This window comes from Triturus cristatus, chromosome 2_2, assembly GCF_964204655.1.
Source record: "Triturus cristatus chromosome 2_2, aTriCri1.1, whole genome shotgun sequence".
In the NCBI taxonomy this organism is placed as follows: domain Eukaryota; kingdom Metazoa; phylum Chordata; class Amphibia; order Caudata; family Salamandridae; genus Triturus; species Triturus cristatus.
Window position 1 is genome coordinate 1,243,908,120 of NC_140582.1, and position 26,124 is coordinate 1,243,934,243.

At 51.4% G+C, this 26,124-nt stretch overlaps 1 protein-coding gene across 1 annotated transcript in view; it reads right to left on the minus strand.

Moving 5' to 3' along the window:
• LOC146863496 (uncharacterized) overlaps window positions 1-25,868 on the minus strand; it is a 57,240-nt gene extending 31,372 nt beyond the window's left edge. The window contains exon 1 of the mRNA XM_085643180.1: window positions 25,818-25,868. Within this exon, the coding sequence (XP_085499306.1) occupies window positions 25,818-25,868 (51 nt within the window). The remainder of the gene's footprint in view (window positions 1-25,817) is intronic.
• Between the last annotated feature and the right edge of the window lie 256 nt (window positions 25,869-26,124).

The following is a 26,124-nucleotide window of genomic DNA, read 5'->3' on the forward strand; positions in this document are numbered from 1 at the left end:
GGGAACTCACACATATCTAACTGTAACCTAGACACCCGGGTGGGTGCCTAGTCGGGCAAGGCAACGCAACCGAGATAGAAGGGTAGTTATTATCTAATGCTAAAGGAAGTCTGGATTGAGCCACTAGATGGGTTAGATATGGGTGCAGCTCAGCGCCCCAATCGCATTGAATTCGGGGACGCACTGACATAGCGGCAAAAGAATAAGTGGTCACCACATAGCGTATCACTAGGGCCTAAATCACGGCACAAGGTTACCGGCGTGATTTGTCCAAGTGGTTGCGGGTGCGCCGCTCGCGAGCGGATTGCAACCCGTGGTTTACCTCTGTCTCAAATCGACCGATAGTTCATGGTTAAGCCGATTGGCCTGCAGAACACTGAGCTGGGCACCATAACCAAGAGTTAGGCCTGCAGGAGGAGTAGCTGAAGGAACCATATAGGAATAGGTCCAGATGTACTTTGGGGGGCATTCCCCTGCAACCAAAGACAGATTTCGGGTTGCTTCGATGAAGACCTTCCACCCGGCTGGTGGGTGGTATGGTTGTTATATAGCAAGTGTGCGGTCGTTCAAAGTTTGGTAAAGACCACGTAGAGCCCCAGGGCATCAGGGCATTATTGACCGTGCAGCACTCGCTACGCTCAGAATAGGGCCGGTATTTGCACCAAAGTTTCCGGTTGGTTCCCACAGACTTGTCTGCTCCCAAGGTTATCCTCTAGGGGTAGAACTTGAGACTAAGGGGGCATGGCCTGCTTCGGCGGCACAAATAAGCGATAGCTACGCCGGGATGGAGTTACCATGCAGGTCCTGCCACCACTGGGTTCCCCCCAGGTGATGGGATCAAGTTAGGTGGGACCGCGAAGTCTACGGTTCTTGGGAAACTCCCTGCAGCAGGGCATTTAGCAACAGATAAGGTATCAGCGTGTGAGTATCAGATATCTGCTTTCCAGCAGCACCGTGCCCTGGGAGCACACGCGTTGCCCTAACTCTGTGGCCCTCCCACAAGGGAGCCGGGTAGCAAAACAAGTGAATAGGCTCCTTAGGCGGGCCTCTGGCCTTCAGCTGGGTGTAATCACCATCAATTGGAGAGAGGCCCAGGTAATAATGGGCTTTCCGTAATGCTTGGAGGACCATTGCGGTTGGTGGCACTCCCCACCGGAATCACTGGTCGCATACGGCAGCTGCAGGAGACTGGTGCTGCTGTCCCAATATCTGGGGTGTCAGCGGGGCAAACACAAGGGGACATTATGACCGCGCGCAACGCTTAAGCCAAACAGATTCCCGTAGCTGGTATGCCTAAGGGATCATCACTGAGGGATCCGTAGTGGCATAATTCCTATAAGGTATAAGGGATGGTGGGCAGGGGCAAGAGTCGCCCCTTGCCCATGGTCACGCGCTGGCAGTGAGGTGCACTCCCGTGCCCCAGGTTAACTATCTGAGGGGACTGTACAAATGTTAAGTAACCCTTCTCGTCATAATAGTCAAAGCGGGCAGGCCCAGGATTGTGAATAGGTGTAACCTTCCCGCTGGGGGGCGAATAGTTATCGCACATCTTCACAGGCCCCTCTATTTCAACAGACCCTATCCGATTGGGATAGCGTCTAGGGATTGGGGACATAGATGGGGCCATCTACAATCCAGGAGCTATAGCTCACTGGTATGTCTTGGGCCTGTGGTTATAAGGGATCTCACAGGGTTTGAGTCCCGCGAGCACTGTCAAACTGTCTTGAGGTGGCAGAATGTCAAACCCTTCTGTCTGCAGGGATGGTTCCCTTCCAGCTAGTTGCAGGAAGCCCTAGATAGGAGAGGTGCTGGTAAGACTATAGCGGGTTGGTGGGGGGCCCTGGTTGCGACGGTTAGCCGCCTCCAGGGCTGTGGCGGAGTTACAGGGCGATCTGGAAGCAGGCCGGTACAAAGGGTACCTCTGCGCGGCACCACGTGGTGCCTGAGCCAAAACGAGGAGCCTCCAGAGAGGTCCCGGAAGCCGGTCGGCGCCCCGCTAGGCCTGCGGGCGGTTGTGGGCCTGAACAACCGGGGGCTTGCTATGCGACGCTCCGCCCCGAGAGGGGGGGTGTGAGTAGAATCTCAACGGCACGTGATCGAAAAAAGAATCACTTGGGGGGCAGCACTTGCGGGTCGTTCCCGTGCTGCCCGGCTCATCAGGCGGGGCAGGTGAAGTAGATGGCCGCCTGCCCTTGGATCGCCCGTAAGATAACCCACCTATTACATATCCTGGAATTATGTAATAAAACCTGCAGCATTTGTTACCCACTTACAACTGTTTCTTGTGTCTTCTTTGGGTAACCTAATTTGGGGGAGGGGGGAAAGCGGGGTGCCCCTGGGGGTACTATGCCGCTGACCGCGGCCCCCGCAGGGGGCCACTCGGCGGTCGGCGCCTTAGTGGCCCCGGGGCCCCGGTCACCCCTCCCCACTCCCTCCTTCGGGGGGGGCGGGGGCAGGGATCCTGATTGTTGCCCCCCTTCGTGTCGGGGGCCGGAAGTGACGCGCAATGCGCGTCACTTCCGGGCCCAGGTGTGAGGGGAAGGCTATTTAGCCTTCCCCCACCCTCACTGGCGACCTCTTTGTCGCCCACCTTGCCTTTTTACCCTCCCTACCGCTTACCCGGCGTGGTGTGGTGGGGTGGGGTTTTTTGCTGAACGTTTTAATGTTTTCCTTTTCGTTGCAGGCGGAGTTACAGGGCGATCTGGAAGCAGGCCGGTACAAAGGGTACCTCTGCGCGGCACCACGTGGTGCCTGAGCCAAAACGAGGAGCCTCCAGAGAGGTCCCGGAAGCCGGTCGGCGCCCCGCTAGGCCTGCGGGCGGTTGTGGGCCTGAACAACCGGGGGCTTGCTATGCGACGCTCCGCCCCGAGAGGGGGGGTGTGAGTAGAATCTCAACGGCACGTGATCGAAAAAAGAATCACTTGGGAGGCAGCACTTGCGGGTCGTTCCCGTGCTGCCCGGCTCATCAGGCGGGGCAGGTGAAGTAGATGGCCGCCTGCCCTTGGATCGCCCGTAAGATAACCCACCTATTACATATCCTGGAATTATGTAATAAAACCTGCAGCATTTGTTACCCACTTACAACTGTTTCTTGTGTCTTCTTTGGGTAACCTAATTTGGGGGAGGGGGGAAAGCGGGGTGCCCCTGGGGGTACTATGCCAAATATACAGCAGGCATCGCTGGCACTCTCACACATTCTGGGTTGAACAACTCAAAGCCCAAGTTTGAACCATTTCCGGGGGTGGCACTGAAAATAGCAGACATCTCACCGAAAGGTAAACACTGTCTCACTAAAAGGACATTTGTTTCATCTTTGGGCAATGTATACGTGTGAGCTCCCTCGAGGGGCAGCCTGCCGCTGGGCTCAGGTGTGGCTGTCAACGGGGGGACTGTAATAGGGCGAAACGTGGTGTGCAGACTGCCTCTCATCTGCGCTAGATCCTACTTCTAACACCGCCTTAAGCCAGGTCTGGGACACCAAGTGGATCGATACTTTCTGTACATTCGTCATCGACGAACCCCGAACTTTAGTTGTGTCTTTTCGCGATGCGTCTCAGCCACCGTCTCCCCTTTCAGGTGACATGCATGCAAACACGGGTGTGAGAAGAGAGAGGGCGCGCGCAGGGCTTCACATATGCATACAACATGCATGCCTTGTTTTTAATGTCCAACTAAAAGCTACAAATGAAAAATGACACGTTGCGGAGGGACAGGTTCATTCGTGACACCAAAACCTTGGAATTAATTTCTCCTAAACTTCAGAACCGTTGTCGACCGTTGTACATTCCTAAATTATTAAGAACCATAGGATCCCAAAAATAAATACAAGAAAACGAGTTAGAAAAGGATGTCCACATTTGATGTTAGCGCCAAGAAGGCCCTGCAAGGTTAAATATTTCACTTAATGAAACACGTAACATGCTACAAGTACAAATGCGCCCATACTGTATGTATGTCCAAATGCGTGTTTTGGGTAAAATACACAATTATTCACAAATTGGAACATAAGCTAGCCTTATCTTCCTTCATTTGCTGAGTGAATAAATAGATGCGCGCACAAATGTATGAACAATAGCACGATTCTTGTCTTATTCTAAATGTTATCAATAAAGTGTATACACAGACGAATATGTACTTTTTCATTATTAGAGCTATGTGCAGGTGTTATATATATATATATTCACAAGTACATCAATGTACACATAAACATAAATCTTCATTGGACATTGTATAATCATACGTGGACACGCGCAGGGAAGTATTATATATATGTGTGTGTTTATATCAATATCTGTGGGTTTTATACACATTCGCATGTAAAAGTGTCTGCGTGTACGTGCGAATGACTATGCTGGCATGCTTTCAGATACCAGCACATGTATACATGCATATATGTGTACATGTTCATGTTACGTGCGGTACATACATAGACATGTCTATGACCATGAACTGATGTCTATGACTTCATTGTCTTTGTCTGAGTCCTTCTCCCCAGAATCAGGACTCCCTTCGTTGATGTCGTCACGCGCACACATAACAAGAGAGCAGTCGCTTGGGCCCCAGGGTGCTGTGAACTGGACTTCCCAGTGGAAACTGTGTCGGATTCATATATGAACAGAGACGCGACGTGAATGTCTTTTTAACGTGGTTTGTTTGCAGTCAAATGATGAGTGAACATTAAGAAGAACGTCTGTCTCAAAAGCACTTTGGAACGTGATATATTGGGTGCTTGCTTTTGTGTCTTTGTGTGTGATTGTGTCTGTGTTGTTTCGCGTATTGGTTTTCGCGAGAGGGTTAATGTGCCTATGCGTGTGTATTTCTGTGTGTGTTTCGTGAATATGGCTGTCAGTGTCTGTTAGTTGTTTATCATGGATGCGCAAGTGTGAGTGTAAGTGCCTGTTTGCAAAATCTGTTGCAAAGTTTGTGTGTTTTTATTCTTGCATGTATGCTTGTGTGTGATCTATGTGTTTGTATGTGTAAACGTGTGCCTGTGTGACTGCCAGAGTGTGTATGTGCCTGTTGGTGGGTGTATGTGCCTGTGTAAGCCTGTGTTTATGTGAGACCGGCCTCGTGGCGTGGGCCCTCCCAACCAGCAAGCCACCCTGCAACCGCACTGATCCACGATGTCACAGACTTCCGGCCACCCCGGCCCAACATCCCGCTGGCCGGCCAAACCCCAACACGCATGCCCGGCCGAGGGAGAGAGGAACCCCCCAGGCCAGACCGAGAGGCGCCGACCCTGTCACACCTCGGATCTCTCCCCCAAGGACGGTTTCGATCGACCACCAGGCCCCCGTTGAGCGGCCGCCTTGCCTGCTGGGTGTCTGGAGTCCATCCCAGACCCACCTGAACAGATCAAGGGGCCGAGCGACAGGAAGCCCCGACACACCGCCCCCAGGCACCAAGACCCCTCTCGGCGAGGACTCCGGACTTCAAAGAGGAGGGGAAGTATAACAAGGGGTGCGGAAGGGACGGGAGGCAGAGAAGACCTGGACTGACGAGAGCCTGCTGACCTGGGCGCGGCTCGATCGCTCCCCGAACCGAAGAACGCTACCCGAACTCTGAACCATCTGAGCCCTGCTGACGCTGTCGCGGCTCCCCAAACTCTGAACCATCTGAGCCCTGCTGACGCTGTCGCGGCTCCCCGAACTCTGAACCATCTGAGCCCTGCTGACGCTGTCGCGGCTCCCCGAACTCTGAACCATCTGAGCCCTGCTGACGCTGTCGCGGCTCCCCGAACTCTGAACCATCTGAGCCCTGCTGACGCCGTCGCGGCTCCCCGAACTACGAACCTCCTGTGCCTGCTGAGTGACTCGCGGCACCCTCCTCCAAGAGAATCGGCAGAGATTGCAGAGAGAAGCAACATCCCCTCAGCTCGAGGATTGAGAGCTGTGCGCAGGATACTCCGCAGAGACACTGACTCAAAGACTGTCCCGCTACCCCCATACCCCCATCACGAGATCGCCGCCGCTTGTGGCACTAATTCTATATCTGCCTCCCGGATCATAAAGATCCCTTACAACTAACGATAAAGTATATTGTCTTACGAAGAACTACTGTGTGGTGTCCCTCTATCAGAAGAGAGTAAGCGCAGCGTGTGCGATCCTAGGTACGAGACCCTTCCAGGAAGGGCCGCCCCGCTCTTGCTCGGCCTAACTCTGGGAGAAGTGGGTCCCCGGGTGGTCAGGAACGCATTCCGCAGCCTCCCCGGTGAACGCCTTCCAACAGTTTATATATGCATCGTAGTTGTGTTTGTGTGAGCGTTTGTCGGTGTGTGTGATAAGTGTACGCCGGTGTGTGTGTGTGCCTGTGTTTGTGTATGCATCGTGCATGTGCTTATCCGCGCTTAAGTTAGTGGGGGCATGAGTCTTAATGCGTGTCTCTGCGTTCGCGAGTTTGTGTATGTATATCTCTCTGGTCGTGTCTGTCTGTGGCTGTGTTTGTTCCTGTATGTGCATCCCTCGTCCTCGGGGTGGGCTACAAAGGACTATTCCTACAGTGAGGACGCGCCTGCCCCCGCCCAGCCCCGCAGACAGCCGCCTGTGTGCCTCGCTGTGCACGCCTTCTGTGCCTTTATTGAAACCCAGTCCGGGTACAGGAGCGACTGAAAGGGCGGGAAACCCCGCAGCTGCGGCAGGGTGGAGGCCGTTTCTGCGCTGCCCCTGCAGGGTTTGGGTTACAACAGGGGGGATAGGGGCCGGCTCACCTCTCTTGATGACATGCATGTCGGCGGCAGGTTGCTCGGCCTGGGGAGGCGAAGTAGCGGCAGTAAGCTCGTGCTGGGTGTAGGCACGGGTCTCCCTCTGGTAGCAGTGGAGTGACTCAGCCTGCTCAGGCGGTGGCGGTGCTATGGCGCCTGTCACACAGGCTGTCCTTCGGGAATAGACTTGCCGGCTCCCGCTCAGCTGTCAACACACGCCTGACAACAACCTGACTGGAGCCAACTCCTGCCAAAGCTCGCACCAAATTGAAACAAGCGCGCGCGCTAAAAGTAAAAAAAAAAACAAGGCAGAGCAAAAGGCAAGCGCGGGCCGATCTCTTGCCTTTATGGGGCCATATGTTTGAAACACATGGCCCCATAAAGATAAGAAAAGGCTTTACTACAAACGTAAAGCAACCGAGCCAGTCCAACTGGGACGGCTCTAAAAGAGAAAAGTGTACGTCACTAGACACTCTTTTCCAATGGTTGGCCACCGTTTAGCATAAACGGTGATGCCAGCCAATGGAAAAGAGGAGCGGGGCTTAAAGCCCACTAGAGAAATCTCCTCATATCATTAAATCTCGCCAGCGAGACTGTGCATGTCTGCGCAGTCTTACGCCAGGCGAGACCTAAAAATGTGACGCATGCTCACAAGAGCGGGTACGTGGACCTGATGAAAGGAGTATTGGTATGCTCATTGGTAATGGAAATATGGCTGCCCACGGCCCCCACAGGGGGCCACCTCAGAGGGCGCCCCCCCCTTAGATCCATTTTGGCACTTCCCCACCCCCACTCACTACTGCAGGACTCAGGGCGTGCCAGACACGTCATGTCCGGCACACTGTGGGTTGGGGAGGGGACTTAGGCTTCCCCCCTCCATTTTGGGTCCTCTTTGCAGCCATGGGTGCCCCCCCTCGCTGTGCCTTGCCGCGCCGTTTGTCAGGGAGCTGTGGCGGTGATTTTACGGTGCCCAGTGTCCTTAGGTGGGCATTGGGGGTGCACAGCGAGGTGGAGGTTTGAGCCATGGGTGCCTTGCCCCTACGGTGCCAGTGTCCTTAGGTAGGCATAGGGGCTGCACAGCGAGGTGGAGGTTTGAGCCATGGCTGCCTTGCCCCTACGGTGCCCAGTGTCCTTAGGTGGCTCATTGGTTTATATCGGTGTAGGAGAGTAGGGTCTGCTATCCTATGGTCACCCCAAATTTTTGCTTTTTGCTTCACTGGTTTTTGACATATTGAGGCTGTGGGCCTGCCAATCAGACCCCCAGCCTGCTGTTCTCTCTACTAAATTAAAACTATGCACCCTAGGTGCATAACCAATTGGAAGTGGATCACCCTGTCAGCCCCTGTACCAGTGTACACTAGGTACCCAGGGCATTGGTGTACCCAAGGCCTGCCAGGGGCTGCAGCATGTATTATGCCACCCCAGGCTTGGCCTAACAATCTGACACAACTGGCTGATCACTCAGCTGGGGTAAGTTGGTGTAATCACCTCTTACTTAGGTGTAGTATACCTATACCTAACCTTAAATGGGACACCTGGTAACCTATGAGTCACTCCTATGGCAGGCCTTAACAATCCTGAAGGCAGAGTGCTTGGTTCCATGTGAGATGGTGCTCTGGCATGAGCTGAGCCTGTCTGCAGTGGTCGGAACAACTTCCTTCTACTGTTTCCAGATATCGTCATACCATATACTCTTAAGTGCATTATGAACCTCGCGGTTAAATGCTATCTTTGGTTTGGCTTTATCAAAACATGTCGAGTAAGGTGTCATACGAATTGGAATACTAACCCCTCGCCAATTCTGGCGACGGGGTTAGCATTCCACCCTTCTAGAGGGACACGACATGTACAGTGCCTGAAACCCGGGTAAAATCAGACATAGCCTCAGCTCCACAAAATGGATGCTGCCACCACAGACACAAGTCTGCCCTCCTGCTGCTGGGAGTCCTTCCAGCTTGGGAGGTGTGGACAAAGGGTTTCCTGCCAGGGGAGGTGCGTGCACCACCCCAGACAGGATTTTGTGTATTGGTCAGGTAGGGCTTGAAAGAAACCAGACATGCCTGTGGCTCACAAGGAGCCTCGGTGCATATGCCAGTTCAAACCGGTCCTGGGGCACACCAGTCCCGGGCCTGGGGCGAGCTGGACAAAGGATTGGGGGTGTAACCACCCCCCTTCCTGGTCCCACCCATAGGGAGGGACCTAGCAGGTAGTCCGGCCCCTAGAATCCGAATAAAGGTAGGAGCTGTGTCCTAAGACTTCAGACATCCTGGAATCAACTTGAAACTAAGAAGAAGACGGGAACTTCGACATTCTGCTGCACAGAAGACTGAAGAAAATCTCCCCTGTGGTCAGGGAGTGACCACCTTGCTAACGCAAGCACCATCCAGCGAATCACCGTCTGCTTTGCCGCCGCCTCCCGCCGGAGCCCGAGCCCAGAGACTGACAAGACCTGGACCTCCAGACCTCTCACCGCCCGATCCACAGTCCCTGCAAAGAGGAGACCCGTGGAGGCACCGAGACACGTGGAGCCAGCCATCTTGGAACGACTACGACAAGCTGACCAGTGCAACAACCGAGGCTCCCCCCAAGTTGTGCTTTGGGTCCTGAGAAGCCCAACCCTCGAGCAGCATCTGCACCAAAGGTGAGCCCTCCAGCATCTCCACGATCTGCGTGGGGCCCTTCTGCATTTTGCCACTCGACGCGCCTAACCGGTTGCTGGGCCGCTGGCTAGTGGCCATCTTGGCGACGAAATCTACGACAAACACTGCTGGTCTGGTTGCTCCAGACTGGCCCTTGCTCCCCTCCAAAGGAGCAATCCCTCTGACCTTGCTGGTCAGAACCAACAGCTGATTTCCGAATCCTCCTGCAATTGCTTTTGCCAAGGCTTGTTTGCTTCGATCAAGTCGCCGACACCGCCGACAGCGAGAGCCTGCGTGGGACAGCTCGTGAGCCGACTCCTGGACGTCGTCGACCTTCAGGGACCACGTGGCTGCGGAGACAAGCTACCCCTCATCACCTGTTTGCACCCGACATCGCCTGGTACCCACCTGGTGCCACGCTGGTCACTGGCTAGTGACTGTGAACACTGTCCCCTCTGCTTACAGGTCTTCAACATCTCCGATCCACTCTTGGATCCACTGCATCTCTTCCCGACCGACCGCCTGCAGCATCTTTGTCCCAGGCTCAACGGAACAGATAGAAGAAACCCGACGCACTTTGAGGCCTATGCACCCGCTTCCTGTGGGTGAGGTAAAGCTGGTACTCCGGTGCCCATGTGTAGTAATACATCTCTAGTGCCTGTGTTCCAAATCTTAAGTTCCTAGGTCATCCGGAAGATTCCTTTTGCAGTAACTTTGTACTTTTTACGCACCCATTGAAACCTATGGGAGCCCGCGTGTGACTATTTGCTCTGCACACGCCACCCGTGGACCTCCTGGTCACTAACTGACGTTAGCTCCTTGTAGGCCCAGCGATTCTAGAGGCCCTAGGCCTTTTCCCTTTTCTGTTCGTGGTACTTATACCACTATTTTAGTATATGGTTCGAGTGGCCACCAGGGCCTATCCATATAAAGTGCAACTTCTGTGTATTCTGTGATAATCTTGTTTGACGATTTGTGCTCCTGTGCTCATAAAGAGACTAGGGGTTACTTTGAGAAATAAATACATATATATTTTGAATATATATCTGTGTGGTGTCCTTTCATTGGTATAAAAGGGGGTTACTATTGGTAAAACAGCTTGCTTAACACGCATCACGAGTTTAGCCTCAAAGACTGCTTAGCCTACGCTACCACTAGGGCAGCTAGTCCAAAAAGGTTGACTTACAACCACACCATAAGGGTTGCTTGGCATGGTACAAGGTGGTCACTAGAACTAGTGAACAGCATATACCAGGCCAACTTCTCACATTGGTGAGCAGCGGTTGGATTTGAGCTTGCTGTGTTTTACCATTGTAATCTCTTGGTTACCAATTGAAAGATCACATAGGTACCTGTAGGTACATATAAAACAAGATTAGATATACATAAGTTCTACTGAACTTAGTTGTTGTAGAGCAAAGGGAGTAGCACACCCTGACTACAACTACTAGATAGGTTTAGTAGGTAAACCCAAGTGTAGGTAGATTGCAACACATCCACCCACACTTAAGAGCAATGGCCGGGGCAGAGGGGTCCACTGTACCCATCTCTGTTGAGAGTGACCCCCAGAGGGCACCATCCAGCTTTGCTACCCTTAATCAGAATGAGCTCAGGCATTTGGCAACTCTTAGAGGCCTTAAACAGCCCAAGAACCCAAACTCTGCTGAGCTCAGAGAGCTCTTACAGAATGATGAGAATCAGAGAGCACTCAAGAAAGCTTCCCAGTTAGCCCCCTTAGGGACAGGAACAGGAGGCCCCCCTTCTAAAGATGCCACTGAAGTACCCCTTCCCAATAGTCACCCCTTAGATGGGATGCCTACCACAGAGGATGAGAGTGAAAAGGATACTGACAGTAGTGAGGATGAAGGGAGAACTAGCCCAGTGCCAAGTATTATACTTGGCCCAGCTAAACCAAGGCTATTGGGGACTGACAGTGGGTTCAACCCACTGGATCTCCCCAGTGGACTTAACACAGGGCTTGGAAGGCAAAGGAATCGCTCAGGTGACTCCAATGCTTCCCATGGCTCTAGAGGCTCTCAAGGTCACTCCAGGAGAAGGATGACCACCCCTCAGAGGAGGGAACATGAGGCCAAGATGCAAGAGGCCCAGCTGAGGATCAGGAAGCAGGAGCTAGAAGTAGCCCTGATGGAAGAGAAACTTAGCAAGGCTAGACAGCATAAAGAGAGTGGGTCTATACCCACTGGTGGCAGCATTGTCCCTAAGGACAAAGATAGGGTTTTCGACAATAGAAACCTGTCTAAGGTTGTGCCCCCCTACAAAAGTGGGGATGACATCCACAAGTGGATAACTGCTCTTGAGAGAGCCTGCAAAGTACAGCAGGTTCCTGAAGATCAGTGGGCAGCAATCCTCTGGCTCTCCTTTGAAGGAAGAGGCAGAGACAGACTCCTCACTGTTAGAGAAGAGGATGTCAGAAACTACAGAGTCCTGAAGAGTGTTCTAGTTGATGGGTTAGGCTTAACCACTGAGCAGTACAGGTTAATGTTCAGAGACACCCAAAAGACACAGACTCAGGACTGGTCTGAATACATTGAATGTGCCACTAAGGCTTTGGAGGGTTGGTTGCTGGGAAGTAAGGTATCTGATTTTACAGGATTGTATAATTTGATGATGAGAGAACAGATTTTAAATAACTGTCAAAACCAGCAACTGCATCAACACTTGGTTGACTCTGATCTGACCTCTCCCCAAGAATTGGGAAAGAAGGCAGACAAATGGGTCAGAACCAGGGTTAAGCAAAAGAACCAGAACCAGGGCCAAGGGGGTGATCAGAAGAAAACAGACCAAAAGGGTGGAGATCAGAAACCTAAAGACCAGAAGTCTTCAACAGGGCCCCAAACTACTGCTAAGGAGGGTGGGTCCCAACAGTCCAAGAAGAAGAAAGAAGGTCAGAAGAAACCCTGGTGCAATCATTGTAAAAATACAACTCACTGGACTAGTGATTGCAAAAAGGGTGGAGCCCCCAACACTGTTGCCCCTAAGGCACCTGCTCCCAGTACTACTGTTAGCAGTGTTGGTCCCCAGACAAAGGGTGTAGTGGGAATCACTATGGGAACTGAAGGAGATTCTGACTTAGACAGAACCCTGACACAGGCAGTCTTGATCTGTGATGGGGACATTGATTTGTCCCTGACTGTGAGCCCCAGTAACCTGGGCAAGTACAGACAGACTCCTTTAATTAATGACAAAGTGGCTCAAGCCTACAGGGACACATGTGCCAGTGTCACTATGGTGACACCAGGCTTTGTGGATCCTGGACAGTACATACCAGGTGAGAACTACCTGGTGACCAATGCCAGCAATGCCACTACTTCACATAGTGTGGCAGTTGTTAACTTCTCATGGGGAGGGGTAACTGGCCTCAAAAGGGTTGTGGTTAGTGCAGACCTCCCAGTAGAATGTTTGTTGGGCAATGACCTAGAGAGTTCTCTATGGTCAGAAGTGGAGTACAGGACTCATGCAGAGATGTTAGGTATATCATCACATGTCCTTGCTGTGACCAGGTCACAGGCCAAAAAGTGCCTCACTGAACCACAGGTCTTGGATCCTGGAACAATGGACCAAGCACCTACCAAGAAGAAGAACAGGAGGGTCAAGGCTGTGCCTTCCCCCCTGCCTCAGAGTGATGATCAGCCTTCCCAGGAAGCTGATCTAGAGGACCCTGAAGGAACTGTCCCTGAAGAGCTTGAACCTGATCAGGTTGAGTTTCTGGGGACAGGGGGACCTTCAAGGGCTGACTTGAGGCAGGCTCAGTTATCCTGTCCCTCTCTTGAACCCCTCAGACAGCTGGCTGCTGCTGAGGCTGCTGGGAATGCTCAAGGTACCCATAAAGTGTATTGGGATGAAGGGCTCCTTTATTCAGAGGCTAGAGACCCCAAGCCTGGTGCAACCAGGAGGTTGGTCATACCTCTGCAATTTAGGGGCTTCCTTCTTACCTTGGCCCATGACATTCCTTTAGCAGGACACCTAGGCCAGAACAAGACCTGGGACAGACTTGTCCCTCACTTTCACTGGCCTCATATGAATGAAGATACAAAGGAGTTTTGTCGCTCCTGTGTTACCTGCCAAGCCAGTGGCAAATCAGGTGGCACAACAAAGGCCCCCCTGATACCACTACCTGTGGTGGGGGTTCCCTTTGAAAGAGTGGGAATAGACATAGTGGGTCCCATGGATCCTCCCACTGCATCTGGGCACAGATTTATACTGGTGGTAGTGGATCATGCCACCAGGTATCCAGAGGCAATTCCCCTTAGGACCACTACAGCTCCTGTTGTGGCCAGGGCCCTGCTGGGAGTATTCTCCAGAGTGGGGTTTCCTAAGGAGGTAGTATCTGACAGAGGTACCAACTTTATGTCAGGATACTTGACAGCTATGTGGAAGGAATGTGGTGTCAACTACAAGTTCACCACCCCTTATCACCCACAATGCAATGGGCTTGTTGAGAGATTCAACAAGACCCTAAAGGGTATGATCAAAGGATTACCTGAAAAGCTCAGGCGAAGATGGGATATCCTTCTACCCTGCCTTCTGTTTGCTTACAGAGAGGTCCCACAAAAAGGAGTTGGCTACAGCCCCTTTGAATTGTTGTTTGGGCACCCTGTGAGAGGCCCACTGTGTTTGGTGAAGGAAGGATGGGAGTTACCTCTCAAAAAGCCTAAGCTAGACATAGTGGACTATGTACTTGGTCTCCGCTCCAGGATGGCTGAGTATATGGAGAAGGCATCTAAAAACCTTGAGGCAAGCCAGGCCTTACAGAAAGCTTGGCATGACCAAAAGGCTGTCTTGGTTGAGTATCAGCCAGGACAGAAGGTATGGGTGTTGGAGCCGGTGGCCCCAGCAGCACTCCAAGACAAATGGTCTGGACCCCATACAATCCTGGAAAAGAAGGGAGAGGTCACCTACTTGGTCGACCTAGGAACTCCCAGGAGTCCCCACAGGGTACTCCATGTTAACAGGCTTAAAGCATATGTTGACAGGGCAGACATGGGCTTGCTCATGGCTACAGATGAGGGACAGGAGGAAGAGAGTGACCCTCTCCCAGACCTGTTGTCTCAGAACCCTGAAGATGGCTCAGTTGAAGGAGTGACCCTTGGAGGCAACCTCACTGCCCATCAGCAGACTGAATGTAGACAGGTTCTACAATCATTTTCACATATGTTTTCCTTGATACCTAGTCAAACTGACTGGTGTACCCATGTTGTGGACACTGGTGACAGTCTGCCTGTAAAGAACAAACTTTACAGACAACCTGACCACGTCAGGGACTGTATAAAGGCTGAGGTACATAAAATGCTGGAATTAGGTGTCATTGAACCCTCAGAGAGCCCCTGGGCTAGCCCAGTGGTTCTGGTCCCCAAACCTCACACCAAAGATGGCAAGAGAGAGATGAGGTTCTGTGTGGACTACAGAGGACTCAATGCTGTCACCAGGACAGATGCACACCCTATTCCAAGGGCAGATGAGCTCATAGACAAACTAGCTTCTGCAAAGTTTTTGAGCACATTTGACTTGACAGCTGGCTATTGGCAAATCAGGTTAGCTGAGGAGTCTAAGGCCAAAACAGCATTCTCAACCCCAGGTGGGCATTATCAGTTTGTGGTGATGCCCTTTGGTCTGAAGAATGCACCTGCCACCTTCCAAAGGCTGGTGAACCAAGTCCTTACTGGGTTGGATGACTTTTGCGCAGCATATCTTGATGACATTGCTGTCTTTAGTTCCACCTGGGAGGATCACCTGATCCACCTGAAGAAGGCTCTTGAGGCTCTGCAAAGGGCAGGCCTCACTATCAAGGCTACTAAGTGCCAGATAGGGCAGAGTAAGGTTGTGTATTTGGGCCACCTTGTAGGTGGGGGCCAAGTTCAACCACTGGAGAGTAAGATACAGTCCATCAAGGATTGGTCCCCTCCAACCACCCAGACTCAAGTTCGAGCTTTCTTGGGCTTGACTGGGTATTACAGGAAGTTTGTTAAGAACTATGGGTCCATTGTGACTCCTCTTAATGATCTGACATCCAAGAAGATGCCCAAAAAGGTTCAGTGGACAGTAAGCTGTCAAAAGGCATTTGATGACCTGAAGGAGGCCATGTGCTCTGCACCTATCCTGAAAAGTCCTGACTACTCCAAAGAGTTTATTGTCCAAACAGATGCTTCTGAGTTGGGTGTGGGAGCTGTGCTGTCACAACTTAATGTAGATGGTCAAGACCAACCCATTGCTTTTATTAGCAGAAGGTTGACCCCCAGAGAGAAGAATTGGTCAGCTATTGAGAGGGAGGCCTTTGCTGTGGTGTGGGCCCTGAAGAAGCTGAGGCCATACTTGTTTGGCACTCACTTCAAGATTCAGACCGACCATAAGCCCCTCTTGTGGCTAAATCAGATGAAGGGTGAAAACCCCAAACTGCTTAGGTGGTCCATTTCCCTACAGGGGATGGACTTTACAGTGGAGCACCGGCCAGGTACTGACCATGGGAATGCAGATGGTCTCTCCAGGTACTTCCACTTAGGACATGAAGACGAGACTGGTCAAGGCTAGTTTAATGTCCCAGCGTTTGGGGGGGGGTTGTGTAGGAGAGTAGGGTCTGCTATCCTATGGTCACCCCAAATTTTTGCTTTTTGCTTCACTGGTTTTTGACATATTGAGGCTGTGGGCCTGCCAATCAGACCCCCAGCCTGCTGTTCTCTCTACTAAATTAAAACTATGCACCCTAGGTGCATAACCAATTGGAAGTGGATCACCCTGTCAGCCCCTGTACCAGTGTACACTAGGTACCCAGGGCATTGGTGTACCCAAGGCCTGCCAGGGGCTGCAGCATGTATTATGCCACCCCAGGCTTGGCCTAACAATCTGACACAACTGGCTGATCACTCAGCTGGGGTAAGTTGGTGTAATCACCTCTTACTTAGGTGTAGTATACCTATACCTAACCTTAAATGGGACACCTGGTAACCTATGAGTCACTCCTATGGCAGGCCTTAACAATCCTGAAGGCAGAGTGCTTGGTTCCATGTGAGATGGTGCTCTGGCATGAGCTGAGCCTGTCTGCAGTGGTCGGAACAACTTCCTTCTACTGTTTCCAGATATCGTCATACCATATACTCTTAAGTGCATTATGAACCTCGCGGTTAAATGCTATCTTTGGTTTGGCTTTATCAAAACATGTCGAGTAAGGTGTCATACGAATTGGAATACTAACCCCTCGCCAATTCTGGCGACGGGGTTAGCATTCCACCCTTCTAGAGGGACACGACATGTACAGTGCCTGAAACCCGGGTAAAATCAGACATAGCCTCAGCTCCACAAAATGGATGCTGCCACCACAGACACAAGTCTGCCCTCCTGCTGCTGGGAGTCCTTCCAGCTTGGGAGGTGTGGACAAAGGGTTTCCTGCCAGGGGAGGTGCGTGCACCACCCCAGACAGGATTTTGTGTATTGGTCAGGTAGGGCTTGAAAGAAACCAGACATGCCTGTGGCTCACAAGGAGCCTCGGTGCATATGCCAGTTCAAACCGGTCCTGGGGCACACCAGTCCCGGGCCTGGGGCGAGCTGGACAAAGGATTGGGGGTGTAACCACCCCCCTTCCTGGTCCCACCCATAGGGAGGGACCTAGCAGGTAGTCCGGCCCCTAGAATCCGAATAAAGGTAGGAGCTGTGTCCTAAGACTTCAGACATCCTGGAATCAACTTGAAACTAAGAAGAAGACGGGAACTTCGACATTCTGCTGCACAGAAGACTGAAGAAAATCTCCCCTGTGGTCAGGGAGTGACCACCTTGCTAACGCAAGCACCATCCAGCGAATCACCGTCTGCTTTGCCGCCGCCTCCCGCCGGAGCCCGAGCCCAGAGACTGACAAGACCTGGACCTCCAGACCTCTCACCGCCCGATCCACAGTCCCTGCAAAGAGGAGACCCGTGGAGGCACCGAGACACGTGGAGCCAGCCATCTTGGAACGACTACGACAAGCTGACCAGTGCAACAACCGAGGCTCCCCCCAAGTTGTGCTTTGGGTCCTGAGAAGCCCAACCCTCGAGCAGCATCTGCACCAAAGGTGAGCCCTCCAGCATCTCCACGATCTGCGTGGGGCCCTTCTGCATTTTGCCACTCGACGCGCCTAACCGGTTGCTGGGCCGCTGGCTAGTGGCCATCTTGGCGACGAAATCTACGACAAACACTGCTGGTCTGGTTGCTCCAGACTGGCCCTTGCTCCCCTCCAAAGGAGCAATCCCTCTGACCTTGCTGGTCAGAACCAACAGCTGATTTCCGAATCCTCCTGCAATTGCTTTTGCCAAGGCTTGTTTGCTTCGATCAAGTCGCCGACACCGCCGACAGCGAGAGCCTGCGTGGGACAGCTCGTGAGCCGACTCCTGGACGTCGTCGACCTTCAGGGACCACGTGGCTGCGGAGACAAGCTACCCCTCATCACCTGTTTGCACCCGACATCGCCTGGTACCCACCTGGTGCCACGCTGGTCACTGGCTAGTGACTGTGAACACTGTCCCCTCTGCTTACAGGTCTTCAACATCTCCGATCCACTCTTGGATCCACTGCATCTCTTCCCGACCGACCGCCTGCAGCATCTTTGTCCCAGGCTCAACGGAACAGATAGAAGAAACCCGACGCACTTTGAGGCCTATGCACCCGCTTCCTGTGGGTGAGGTAAAGCTGGTACTCCGGTGCCCATGTGTAGTAATACATCTCTAGTGCCTGTGTTCCAAATCTTAAGTTCCTAGGTCATCCGGAAGATTCCTTTTGCAGTAACTTTGTACTTTTTACGCACCCATTGAAACCTATGGGAGCCCGCGTGTGACTATTTGCTCTGCACACGCCACCCGTGGACCTCCTGGTCACTAACTGACGTTAGCTCCTTGTAGGCCCAGCGATTCTAGAGGCCCTAGGCCTTTTCCCTTTTCTGTTCGTGGTACTTATACCACTATTTTAGTATATGGTTCGAGTGGCCACCAGGGCCTATCCATATAAAGTGCAACTTCTGTGTATTCTGTGATAATCTTGTTTGACGATTTGTGCTCCTGTGCTCATAAAGAGACTAGGGGTTACTTTGAGAAATAAATACATATATATTTTGAATATATATCTGTGTGGTGTCCTTTCATTGGTATAAAAGGGGGTTACTATTGGTAAAACAGCTTGCTTAACACGCATCACGAGTTTAGCCTCAAAGACTGCTTAGCCTACGCTACCACTAGGGCAGCTAGTCCAAAAAGGTTGACTTACAACCACACCATAAGGGTTGCTTGGCATGGTACAAGGTGGTCACTAGAACTAGTGAACAGCATATACCAGGCCAACTTCTCACAATCGGGCATTGGGGGTGCACAGCGAGGTGGAGGTTTGAGCCATGGCTGCCTTGCTCCTACGGTGCCCAGTGTGCTTAGGTGGGCATTGGGGGTGCACAGTGAGGTGGAGGTTTGAGCCATGGCTGCCTTGCCCCTACGGTGCCCAATGTCCTTAGGTGGGCATAGGGGGTGCACAGCAAGGTGGAGGTTTGAGCCATGGCTGCCTTGCCCCTACGGTGCCCAGTGTCCTTAGGTGGCTCATTGGTTTATATCGGGCACTGGGGGTGCACAGCGAGTTGGAGGTTTGAGCCATGGGTGCCTTGCCCCCGCTGGACACACTGCGTGTCCTTGGCCTGGCGTCGGTGCTTCGATGAGTGCGGGGGCATAGTAACCTGTGTTAGGGAGGCCTGCCCGGAGCAAAGAGCTGCGCTGCCTCTCTCGTGCCCTGCAGAAGTGAAGACGTCGTGGAAGGGAAGACATTGGTGAATGTACGGCCCCCCTTCACCGCTTACGTTATATACTGAAGGCAAACGGATTTACATGATGGGCGCATTGGCCTTTATGAGCTGCAGTCCAAGACGTAAAGGAGCACTGTCCGGTGGAGGTCCAGGCAGTGTGGTTAAGGGGGTTCGTTTTCAGGCGGAAGCGAGAGTGCGGTCCCGCATGGGGGGGGGGGCAATTAGCATGTGGGGCCTTGAGTTGCTGCCTTTAAGGCTGACGAGCCGGTCGTGGTACTTCGCGTGGTCCCCTATGCCTGGCCACGTACACAATGGGGGAGGCGCCATATGACTTTATCGTGCCACCTACCCTTGAAAGGGCAAGGGTAGGGGTAAATAGGAACAGTTTGGGTCTGTCTCCATACCCCAAAACGTCGCCATAAAACACCCAATTGCCAAGTCACGGGCAGAACGCTGGTTGGTTACACTTTCCAGTAGCTGGGTCGTCAGGCGTTGAGTTGCGCCGGACAGTGCCCCAGTGGACACACTGCCCAGTCCCGCCGGTATCGTTATCGGGTTCAACTTCAGTTTTCAGTGCGGGCCGGAAACGCCATTGCCGGGTTCAAACATCCTGCCTCCTATTTTCACCCTTTTGGGGCCTCTGTGGCTCCGACCTCCTGGTGTTGCTCTTCCTTTTTTCTTATCACACTTCCCTCCTTCCATCTCATCTTCCAAGCATCCATTACTCCTTTCTCTTTCCCCGCCTCTTCTTATTTTTTACTTTTAATGACTGGGAGAAGAGGGGCTTGAACCCGCCCCTCTTCTCTCCTCTACTCCATTGGCTGGCCTCTTAAATGCTGGCCAGCCATTGGAGAAGAGGCTTGTCTCGCAAAACAAGCCCCGTCCTTTTCGGATTCGGGGGCGTGTTTTTTCGTTACTTTTAGCTGGGCGTGTTTCTCTCTCCTCCAGCCAATGGCAAGAGGAGAGAAAGGAAAACACGCCCCCGAATCCGGAACTGCTGCTGCGTTTCTCCGAGGCATTTCTGCTTCACCTCGGAGAAAGGCAGTGGTGTGCTTGTTTCATTATTGGGATGTTATAAAGAAAATAAAAGGAAAGCCCTAGGTATTTGCCGTGTTCCCTCCCGAATTGGAATCGCTTTGAAAAAGTCCAGTTGTAAACTGGCCTCTGATAAAACGTGCAGGAACACAGAAGACAGACTACACCACGCTGTTGCTGTCATTGGGCTGACGTCTATCGTTTGGTAAACTAAAACTCAAATAGCAAAGAATTAACTGATTAACCTGAATGGTTTTGTTTAACATTTAAAGGCTCGGTGGACAGTGAGCAGTTTTTAAACTGTAATTCACATTTAATTTTGGAAACCGCACATATATCTACTGTTAGGGGGATTATTCAGAAACATACCATTTCAACGACGGCCTTCGGACTTACCTGTATAGATAAGATGCACATTAACAACTTTCTACGTTATACTCTCGTGATATGATGGCCATTCTTTAATGTACCGGAAGAACCAATACTCCACGGAGAGCATAACAGTCCCTTTTCCATTTCATGAGTAAACTGTGCGATCTAAGATGGCCGTGAGTGTGACGTCAAACATTTGGCACGTCCTTTTTCCATTTGAATGTACTCCCGCCTGGTGTACTTGCAATCGGTGCGGCTGAGGCGCGCGCGCTAGTCTTTTAAATCCGCATGTTCATTCCCGTGTTTCGCTGTAACTCAAGTCTGTTGCGTAGGTCCAATTGCTACGGCAGCCATGTGGCTGTTCAGGACAATGGGGGTCTTGCGCTGCTCAGAACTGGTTTAAGCGAAGCACTGCGCGTAGCTTGAGCCCGAGCGCTGATCTCCGAGGCATGCGAGGTTGAGCCAGCAACGTGAAAGTCAACAACTTTTAGCAGGGAAAAAGTTCAGAAAAGAAGCAGGTTAGATGTTTTAACTGTTCCACGATGCGTGTTCTACCAACAGTGAACGCACCATGGTTTAAGTTCGACTGGGATTGATGTCTAATGTTTCATAATATTTAATGGTCCCCGGTGTTTATGCGATGAGCTTCCATACCGCGGAGGGGACCGAATGTATGTGCATGAAAATTAAGTGTGTGGTGGAGTATTGTGTTAATTCCAAAGCAGATTTTCGTGCCACCTTAAGAAAACTGTATCTTGTGCGCAGCATACAGCTGGAGGTAGCATTGAGCTCCCAGACAGGAAAGAGATGCTGTTGTGTTGCTCCCGAGCTTATCTCTACAATGGCATTGTAGGTATGGTTCTCTCGAGGAAGGGTTGTTGTGCTCTCAACCGGAAGGTGAATTTATTAGGTTCTTACTTTTGTGAGGATGGCTGTATTCCTAATTGTCAAGTATGTTCTAATGTAATTCACTTTGGGAATGAGGTGATGGCTTCCCCATTCTACCTATGGGACAAAAAAGGCGGGCTGGTGTCGCAACATTGTTGTAGGGTCCCAGCCAGCTCCTGGCAGCTAGGGTGCTACTAATGAAGACCACTCTGCAGTAGCAGGGGCCTGTGGCAGCCATCTTGGGTGAAGGGAGCACCTGCACCTTAACACTGATTGGCAATGAAAAGGCGCCCGGAGACCTAAGTCCAACATAAAAATGAGGGTGGAAAAAATGAGGCACGATCAAAAATAGATGGGGAGACCACCCTAGGGCTGACAGGTCCAACAGGGATGGAGCGGTGAGAGGTACAGGAGGTGCAGTGATCACGTTTAATGTGGGCGTCAAACATGAGCACCGTGTGGGATGGAGCGGTGAGAGGTAGAGGAGGTGCAGTGATCACGTTTACTATGGGCGTCAAACATGAGCACCGTGTGGGATGGAGCAGTGAGAGGTATTTTGGTTTGTTTTCGTTTTTATTGTATTCCCTGCTCTTAATAATCACCCTTGCCTACCAGCTTAGCTCATTAGCATGCAGCTCAGCGCATTCGCGTGCAGCGCTCGACCAGTGTACAGCTACTGCTGTTTTTAAACCCCCGTTTTGCATATTTGGTTCGTTTTCGTTTTTAAAGTATTCCCTGTTTTTAATAATTGCCCTTGCTTACCTGCACTGCTGTCACCTCAACTTGCACTCTAATTGGACTATCTCACCGCATTTTTTGCGGGTCCCTCGCCCTTGTCACGGTGGCGGCCATCTTGCGTGAGGAGCGATCCATTTCGCGCTCTAGTCTTCATCTAGGAGGCTCGACCTCCATAAATGGCAGGTAATTTCAGGGCTCGTCCTTACTCCAGCTTAGCGCATTAGCGTGCAGCGCTTGACCAGTGTACAGCCACTGCTACTTTTAAACCCCCGTTTTGTGTATTTTGGTTTGTTTTCGTTTTTATTGTATTCCCTGCTCTTAATAATCACCCTTGCCTACCAGCTTAGCTCATTAGCGTGCAGCTCAGCGCATTCGCGTGCAGCGCTCGACCAGTGTACAGCTACTGCTGTTTTTAAACCCCCGTTTTGCATATTTGGTTCGTTTTCGTTTTTAAAGTATTCCCTGTTTTTAATAATTGCCCTTGCTTACCTGCACTGCTGTCACCTCAACTTGCACTCTAATTGGACTATCTCACCGCATTTTTTGCGGGTCCCTCGCCCTTGTCACGGTGGCGGCCATCTTGCGTGAGGAGCGATCCATTTCGCGCTCTAGTCTTCATCTAGGAGGCTCGACCTCCATATATTGCAGTCATGCAGACGCGCAGCGACATCGCGCAGCGGGGTCGCCGGTCTTCCGCCGGAGTTACGCCAGAGTTCAGCCCGTTTGCGCCCGTCCGCGCTGAGGACGGGCTGCAGGTCGGGCTGGACCCGGTTTTCGTACCTTCGCTCCCTGGTAAGACAGTTATGCGTTATTCTTCATCTGCGCTTTTGGCTCTCAGACCTCCCACGTGCCCCTCTCTACATTGTTTTACTCCGCTGGGGTTATTACATTCTCGCCGCTGTACGGCCTGCTCTTCCTCTTTCCATCCCCTTGTCACCCGTTCTCCTAGCTTCTGTTCTTCTTCCTCTAGGTCCACAGCTTTTCATAACACTGGGTTTCTATTAAATGCGCGCTCGCTAATCAAACATAATCTTGCCTTCCACGATTTTGTGGACGAAAGGCAGCCAGACTGGGTTTTTATCACAGAGACCTGGGCCACTGACTCCTCGGGTCATGACCTTCTTCTAGCCATTCCTGAGGGCTACTCCTTACATAGGCATGATAGACCTAAACGTAGAGGAGGAGGCATTGCCATTCTTTTTAAATCCTCCCTGCTATGTACGGTTAATCCACTTTCCTCGCCCCAAGATCGCTTTGAAGCTCTATACTTCTGTATTACATGTGCCCCTTCAGTCTCTTTTACGGGTATACTGACCTACAGGCCGCCTGGTCACAGAGCTAATTTTGCCTCGGACATATTGAGAATCCTTGAACCTTACTTCGGAAAGCCCTCCTTTACCATCTTAGGTGACCTCAATTTCCATCTCGATGAGGTTCACTCTAAGGATACTATATCATTGGTTGAATCACTCGGAGCTTGTGATCTCATTCAGCTTGTTACCAATGCTACTCACATAGCAGGTCACATCCTTGATGGGGTTTTCTCTAATGATCTAAGACTCTCCAGCGGCACACCTTTACCGTTGGTGTGGACAGATCATCTTGCGGTTCCTCTGCAGTTAGCCTTTTCTACTTCTCATTCGACTAAGAAAGGGACTACCCCTTTCGTTTCTAGAAGAAATTTTAGAAACCTGAATGAGGCTTTTGCTCCTTTTGTTCCTACACCAGAGGCTCTCTCCCTAAAAGACGCGGATGAGGCAGCACAAGATCTGCAGGATTCCATCACTAATGCAGTAGAAAAACTTGCCCCTGCATCCCTGCGATATGTAGCCCGGCGGAAACCATCAGCGCCATGGTTCTCGGACCATCTTAGAGTATTAAGACAGGGTTGCAGAAGCAGTGAGAGGAGATGGAGGAAATCCTGGGATCCCATGGATAGGGAGGCCCACAAGTCTGCTCTACGGGAGTATAAGCAGAAAGTGATAATGGAGAAGCAGGAATACTTCTCCAACCTTACCAGTTCACTCACCTCCTCTAGGGAGCTTTTTAAAATTGCTGACTCGCTGTGCTCCCTCCAACTTCCAGATCCCGTAGTCAGCTCTCAACGTCTTTGTGACGACATTGCAGACTTTTTTCATACAAAAATCCTTGATATTCATACTTCCTTGGAAGTACAACGTCTCTCCTTGGCTGAAAATCTCCCTCCAGGCATAAGTTCTTTTGAGACACTGGATATAGTCCCTTCCAGCTTCCTTTCTGTTTTTCCTTCTATGTCTCAGGAGGGATTGAATCTTCTTCTAGACAAGACGAAATCCTCCTCTCCACTAGATCCATTGCCTCTCAAAAAGCTAAAAGAGTGTAGGAACAGCCTCTTTCCTCCCCTACTTGAGGTGATGAACAAGGCAATTGTTCAAGGTACTTTTCCATCAATATGGAAGAAGGCCATTGTGAAGCCGCTCCTTAAGAAGCCTTCACTCGATCCCGGCCTCTTGAAAAATTTTAGACCCATCTCTCTGCTCCCTGCACCTGCTAAAATTCTAGAAGCACACCTGAATCGCCATTTATCCTCTTTTCTTGAAGCTTCGGAGTATCTTGACATTACCCAGCATGGATTTCGAAAACATCATAGCACAGAATCTGCCCTCACCTCTGTAGTCGACAACATCCGACGCAAGGTTGATGCTGGACAAACTACTGTTCTTGTGCTATTGGACCTCACAGCCGCATTCGACACTCTGTCTCCTGCCATTCTAACATCTCGGCTTAGGGAGGCAGGTGTCACTGGCTCGGCCCTGAGTCTCCTCAACTCCTTTCTCCTTGATAGGGAACAGAGAGTGATGCTCGGCAACCACCTCTCCCCAGCAAAGTCTTTGCAATGTGGGGTGCCACAGGGGTCGGCATTAAGTCCGACCCTGTTTAACATCTACGTGGCCCCCCTTGCTAGGCTAGTAAGATCGCAGGGGATGGAGGTGGTATCATACGCCGACGATACCCAGATCATGGTCTCACTCACTCAGTCCTCTGTCATAACATCTGCCTTTAGCTTCAGGTCCTGTATGCAACACGTTGCAGATTGGATGGTTACCAACTCCCTGAAGCTAAATGGCGACAAGACTGAGGTCTTGATCTTTGGGAAGGACCAAGATATCTGGTCGAGTGAGTGGTGGCCCTCCTCTCTTGGCTCCTGCCCCTCTCCCTCTCAATCTGCCAGAAATCTGGGTGTAGTGTTCGATACTTCACTTTCGATGTCCTTACAGGTGAATCGGACTGTTTCGACCTGCTGGGGCGTGATCAGGACGCTCAACAGAATTCGCAGCTATCTGTCTCTTCAAGCACGCAAGCAGATTGCAGTCGCCCTTGTTGGTTCCAGGTTGGACTATTGCAACTCTCTCTACATGGAATCCAACAAGGGCCTCATACATCGACTGCAAATCGTGCAGAACGCTGCTGCACGTTTTGTCCTGGATCTTTCCAGGGCCTCTTCTGCTACTGCTGCGAGGAGAGACCTCCATTGGCTGCCTATTCAGCACAGAATTTATTTCAAAATTCTGTGTCTGACCTATAGAGCACTCGAGGATGGATCTAAAGGCGCTATCAGCTCCCTGCTTACCCGTTACCACCCCACAAGGTGTTTGCGCTCTTCGGGACTATTCCAACTTGTTGTCCCTCGTTTTAAGCTCACCAGATGGGGAGCCAGGGCTTTTTCAGTCGTTGCTCCACAACTCTGGAACATCTTGCCGATGGAGATGAAGACCTTACCCTCTCTAGCGCTGTTTAAAAAGGCCCTAAAAACGTGGTGCTTTTCTAGAGCTTACACAGGTTGAGCTGCAGGGGCTTTGTTATGAGCTGGATTTGGAATTAGGCGCCTTGACGCCCATTGGGCTATGTTTGCGCATGATAAGATCCCTTTTATTATTATTATTATTATTGTAGAGGAGGTGCAATGATCACGTTTACTATGGGCGTCAAACATGAGCACCGTGTGGGAT